This window comes from Monopterus albus, unplaced genomic scaffold, assembly GCF_001952655.1.
Source record: "Monopterus albus unplaced genomic scaffold, M_albus_1.0 scaffold192.1, whole genome shotgun sequence".
NCBI lineage: Eukaryota > Metazoa > Chordata > Actinopteri > Synbranchiformes > Synbranchidae > Monopterus > Monopterus albus.
The window spans coordinates 554344-560490 of record NW_018128072.1 but is presented as its reverse complement, the minus strand read 5'-3'; the positions used below and the strand labels follow the sequence as shown (position 1 = coordinate 560490).

The window sequence follows — 6147 nt, the reverse complement described above, 5'->3', positions numbered from 1 at the left end:
TCTATCTGACTAAAAATACCTAACACGTTAAAGGGAGTTTTTCCTCCCCACTGTCGCCAAGTGCTTGCTCAAGGGGGATTTGTTGAGTTTTCCCTTTGTAATAACGATAACAGTAAGGTCTAGACCTTATTTTGTAAAGTGTCCTGAGATGACTTTTGTTGTGATTGGCACTATACAAATAAAATTTGATTTGAATGTGATCTTACGTCAACCAGGAAGTAAATGGAAACGGAACCTGTGCCCAGCCTGTCGGTGTGAATGAGAAGTTAAATGTGCAGACACTGGAAACGTGTCGACTCGAGACGTTTTAAATGTAAGTAGTGACAGCTGTTGAACTCGTGGTTTGCTAATATAACGATCAGAGTTGTAGCTAATGAGCGCTCAGTTTATTTGGTGCTAATGTTTTGCGCTGCTATCAATACACTCGTTCAGCGTCAGTCTTTTACACCAATTCTGCTCCCCTAGCAAGTTAATAATAGATAGATAGAAACTTTATTACAGACTCCGAACAATACAGTAAATAGGTGAATTTGTTTCAGGCTGTTTGCTAATGCTACAGCGTATACACCTGGAAATAGATTTTTGAAGTCAAATGAGTAAAGATGGACACATTTTGATTAGCCGTCTGAGTAAAATCGTTTATGGTAATTTATACTTTGCAACTCATTACACCCTGCGAAAATGATTTAAAACGCGTCTTTCTGCCCTTTGGTTTTCTTGGGCTTAAATACAGATCGATCCGTGTACTTGGACACCAACGCAGCCACGTCCTGTGCCATCATATTACAGAGAGTGCACTTTCCTCATGTTAATGCATTTTAAGTAGCCTAATGTTGGCGCATGTGTTGACCCTTATATTAAATCTTTCTATGTATCCTTTTAATCCAGAACCGTTTAAGCATACTGTTTCAAGATACTGTTGCATACACAAGCCGGATATTGCCTTAACTGGGAAGGCTTCTGTTTTACACAAGATACACGAGATATTGTGAAATGCACCCCGAACATAGTTGTCGCTGCTTAAGTTGAATAAACACCCATTGTTTTCGTTACTGATTCATCTGCCACTGTGTGGCTGTATGCTCGGGATCAATGGGCCCCTTCCTGATGCATAATGGGTAAAAGTGCCTAAACTTTTGCACAGTGTAATTGCATGATTTGGTTTAACTCTTGCAAACCAACCCTTCAGGCCTAAATGGTGCAATTGCACTTCTTCACATTGTAGGTGCACCCAACCCTCATTGTTTTGGGGAAAAGTATTACCTACACTTTGCAATAATTTGTGACCTATAATGAATCCTATCATTAACACCCACCACAGGCTTTAATGAATGTACCTGTGTTGCAGTCCTAATGAAAATAGAGAATTTTCTCCACCAAGATATTTGTTGCAGGGTATTGGAATTGGCTGTCTGTGTTGTTCACCTATAATAATGGACTGTCTTTTAAGGATAATTCATGTTTGAATGTTCCTTTGAAAGCCAGTGTATGATTTTTGCACCAGCAGAACGATGTCTCCGGATGAGCTGGTGTACTTGGGAATTCTTGCTGCCTCCATCCCTATTGGATTCCTCTTCCGTCGCTTCAGTGAGTATTTGGATTAGACATTAAACCCAAGTTAAACACGTTAGAATTTTAAAACATAATTTACAAATTATTCTTATTTTTTGTTGGCCAGTGCTGAGTGTCATCATGGTCCCTCTAAGATTTCTCTCTATTTATTCTCTAAAAAGGCATAAGCTAACTTTTGAAAGTTATTGTCTCAAGTCTCATAATGGATGAGGACATCAATATAGAACATAACAATAAACTATGTAATTTTATCATTGAAGAAAGAGGACTGCTTTTCATCTTCAGTTTCCATCCTCCTCCTGCTCATGTTTAAATATTCTGACATGTGTCTAGTATCTGGGCCATTTCTTTAAAGGAAGCCTCCTGTTAATTGAAGGGATGAAGTGGAAATCTGCTCAGCTGTCTCCGCTCCATTTCCTGCTATTAAGGATTAACAATATTTAATCTTGTGTTTGGGGAGACCAAGAATGATAGTAAAATATTACTTGTCATGCTGCATGTCAGATGCTTCCTTGGTAGAAAGATGGAAATGGCTTAATCGCATGATTTTGCTTTCACACCAGGTCCTCCTGTGAAGCAGGGGGCAGCTCTTCTTCTGGGTCTCTCTATTACTATTGCCACCTGTCACATTCACACACTCCACTCTTTGGTGACGGTGATTGGAACATGGATTATTATAAAGAGCAGCTGGCGGTAAGAAATAAACATCAGTGCGTTTAAACTAATTTCACTGTATGACACACACAGTTAGTGCAGATGTGTAGACAGTAGGTATGCAACTGAAAACCATTTTTATTATTGATTGATCTGCCAGTTATTTTCTCAAGAATAGTCACTGATGAGTCTAAAAAGTCAATCACATGGCCCTGACAATTTCTAAGAGCCAAATATGGTTTCTTAAACTTGCTTATTTTGATTCAAAAAAAGTTCAAAATTCAAATGTATTGAATTTATCAATACATTTGACAAACAAAATACAAAGACAAAGCAAATCCTCAAGTTGGAAAAACCCGAGAACCAGAGGATTTTGACATTTTCTTTGAAACTGTCTGAAATGTTGAATGTGTTATCAGAATAATTGCAAATTAAAAACAAACCTCCCAGTTACAATGTTGTTGACTGTTCGTCCTTCCTTTTCAATTTTTTAAAAAATGTTGTATTTGCAGCTTTTATTATTTTTATTTCGCATAACTTTCTTCATTGTGTCTTGAGTTTTTTGGAGAGGTATTTGTGTTTAGCTCCTTTTGGTTTCACAGAGCTTTTAGTTTTCTTTTTTAAATTAATGTAAACATTAATAAAAGTGTGTTCGCATACTCTGTATGTGAATGTCTTTCTGTGCATATTAAAATCAGCATTTTCTATCAGATGACCAGTGAATTGCTTCACTGTGGTGTACAACACAGGCTGATACACACTGTGCACATCAGCCTACATAAACCTGTACTGTCGATACTGTGCAGACTCAATAGAAGTAGTTTCGCACTCAATAGCAAAAATTTGCTTTATTCTGCAAGAAGACATCAGTGGACACTGATTTATTGGATAATATTATCAGGCTAACACACTGGTGCTTCCTGAACGTGGTGGAACCTGCAGATAAATGCTGTGTAGACTCACCCGTAGCATTTGTCTCTGTCTCCAAGGCACGCCCCAGCACTGAGTCTTATCTGGACCTTTCTCTACCTCCTCTTCTTCCGGCTGGCCGCCTGGTTCAGTCTTCCATTACCGACGTCTTTTGCCAATGCTGTCCAGCTTCTTCTCACTCTAAAGGTATCGAAACTTGCTGTTGAATAACGAACTCTGTACAGCAGAGAAATCAGTGGATAAATCTATTGAAGCAGCATATGGTGTCATTACAATTTGTGCATGTTTGTCGATGTTTGTTTTGATATGTCTTTCTGTTTTTATCTCAGATGGTGAGCCTAGCGAATGATGTGCACAGCTTCCACATGGAGAAGAAAAAGGAAGTGAGCTCTTTTGCCAGGTCTCCCGTTGTTGGTGGTATCTCTCGGGAGCCTTCTCTCTATGATCTTCTGTCCTATAGCTACTGTTATGTTGGTATAATGACCGGTAAGTTTGTGGAAGTGCCTGCTTAGAATCATCTTTAAGTAATGTTTGTTGAAGGATGTTTAAGTGAGTGTTTAAAATTCAACATACTGTATGTGAGCTGTTAATGTCCATGTATGGTGCTGCTAATGTTCATGTGCATTTGCATGAATTTTAACTGTTGTCTCTCTTTGTCTTGCCTCTGCTACTTGTCCAGTTTTGTGAGTCCATATTGTTTTTCATTATTATTTGAAATTGCAGTTTTCATGTACCGGTAGTTCTACACTTTTTTCTTACTGCATTCTACACAACATCCTCTCTTTTTTTAACTGTGTTGTCCACTGTTCCCTTTTGTGTCTTGCATTATCCCGATTGTCCATTTTTATCTACCACTGTCTTTTCAACACTGCATTTATTCCCTTGTCTCGTCCCTCCATCTCCTTAAAGGTCCATTCTTTCGCTTCCAAACATACGTTGACTGGCTGACACAGCCCAGCCCGCTGGCTCTGCCCAGTTGGGAGCCTTGCCTGCAGCGCTTGAAGCCAATTCCTGTCTACTTTGCACTGTTCCTGGCTGTCAACTCTGTCTTTCCTCTGGATTATGTTCGCACTGAGGAGTTCCTGGATCGAAACTTCTTCTTCAGGTATTGTGCCAATGCATTACAGCTTTTGAAATCAGTGTCAGTTATGGTATTTATACATTCATTAAATAATAATAATTTGATTCATCTGTATTAATAGTGTAATTTAAGATCAATAAAAAATATATGCATATAATGATAATGTGAGCAACTGCATACAACAAATAAAATCCTGCAAGAAGCAACTAATATAAAATACAATTTACTCAGCTAAAAGCAAGCATAAAAATGTAAATATAATTTAGGAGGAAACAGAAAGTTAAACCGCATTAACAGTTGTCGAACTGTAGAATAGACTCAAAAGGGTCAAAACTGTTTCTTAAATGTGTTTAATGCCATGTCAGAGTATTTCCTAAACTGGGAGCCAGTTATCTCAAGCTGTATTGATTATACAAATTTATTGTCAAGAGTTTTGCTGCAGTTGTCATAAAGGAAGCCAAATTAAATTGGATAAATGACTGAAAACAAAACATAGGTAACATTTACACTGAGCTAAAACATCACTGCTGTGATTGAGGAAAGTAACAAATTATGTCCGTTAAAGCAAAAAACTGATTGTAGCTTAGAGCCGAGTAGAATTTTGACGGAGGGCCTGTTAGTACCTGAGAGTTGAATGTCTTAGTAATATTCTGGCAGTTGTTTCATAAGATAGAGATGAATAATCAGTTTTTCTTCTTTCTTTCTGTTTCACTCTCTGCCGCCAGGTTGTTCTACATGGTAGCAGTATTCTTTGTCTTTAGGATGCGTTTCTATTCGGCGTGGTGTGGAGCTGAGGCTGGCTGTATCAGTGCAGGTCTGGGCTGCTATCCAGAAAAGGCACTGTCGAAACCTGGAGGAGGACCCACTGTCAATTACAGGTACGTTATCACAAGATCATCAAGTCTGTTAGAAAAAGATGCATCAGTGTTTGTGTGTGGGTCAATAAAATAAATGTTTAAAATGTAACTGCATTGCTCAGTAACATACAGTATTTGTCTGTGCAGAGTTTATCTTTTTGTTGAAAGTTGGCATTTATGCCAATGTCCTTTCTCTTTGTCTAAATTTCTTTCTCTTGTGGCCAGTCCCGATCCCACAGCTGAAGAGAAATATGATTTCAAAACCATCCAGAACATCGACTGCTACAACACCGACTTCTGTGTGAAGGTCCGACACGGCATGCATTATTGGAACATGACAGTACAGTGGTGGCTGCGCCACTACGTCTATCCCAACGCCCCCTTCAAAGCCTATACACTCAGGTAAGGCTTAATGTGTGCAGCAGGTTCGGCTTAATTTACAGGCATGGATCTCTGTGTATAAGAGCATCACAATGCCATTGTGGTACTTAGGCAGTGAGGGAAAACCTTTTTAAGATTTCAGCGTTGAGATATCGACAAGCATCTCCAATGTAAAAAAGTTTTCAAGTCAGGCTGAGCAGTATTTCTGTTATTAATCAGCTTTGATCTTCAGTGTTAATATTCTGCAGGAAGCCCAGTAAAGCATTTATTTTCAAATTGCACCAGAAAGAAAAACCATTACTTTTTAAATAACTCTGACGTGGGTTACAAACACACGTGGACATATTCTACATAATAGTAATAATAATAATTGGGTTTATAAATAATAGCAATAACAACAATAGTAATAATAATCATATAATAAAAATAATTAATAAATAATAACAATAATACAAATAATCATAACAACAGGGTGCTGAAGGGAGGCAAAGGGGAAGGGAGGAGAGGAGACAAGGAGGACAAAAGAGAGGGAGAGAAGATAGAAAATGTTAAAGAGAAACTGGTAGAAAAAAATGCACTGAAAGACATGTTAGTTATTATCAGTTAATCTGCTCAAAAGACCAAAAGCAACCATGTCTTAGTTGGTCTGTCAGTACCTTCTGACTTCCCTAC

At 38.2% G+C, this 6147-nt stretch overlaps 1 protein-coding gene across 2 annotated transcripts in view; it reads left to right on the top strand.

Annotated features, from left to right (window-relative positions):
- Positions 1-201: 201 nt before the first annotated feature.
- The window catches only part of mboat7 (membrane bound O-acyltransferase domain containing 7), a 7288-nt gene continuing 1342 nt past the window's right edge, over positions 202-6147 (top strand). The window contains exons 1-8 of one of the 2 annotated variants that reach the window (XM_020617672.1): positions 202-313; positions 1508-1587; positions 2136-2265; positions 3216-3342; positions 3486-3642; positions 4066-4261; positions 4963-5115; positions 5320-5496. In XM_020617672.1, coding sequence (XP_020473328.1) covers positions 1512-1587; positions 2136-2265; positions 3216-3342; positions 3486-3642; positions 4066-4261; positions 4963-5115; positions 5320-5496 — 1016 coding nt within the window. In that variant the 5' untranslated portion in view covers positions 202-313; positions 1508-1511. Of the gene's footprint in view, positions 314-1504; positions 1588-2135; positions 2266-3215; positions 3343-3485; positions 3643-4065; positions 4262-4962; positions 5116-5319; positions 5497-6147 lie in introns of both variants that reach the window. The other variant, XM_020617671.1, reaches the window with a different exon arrangement.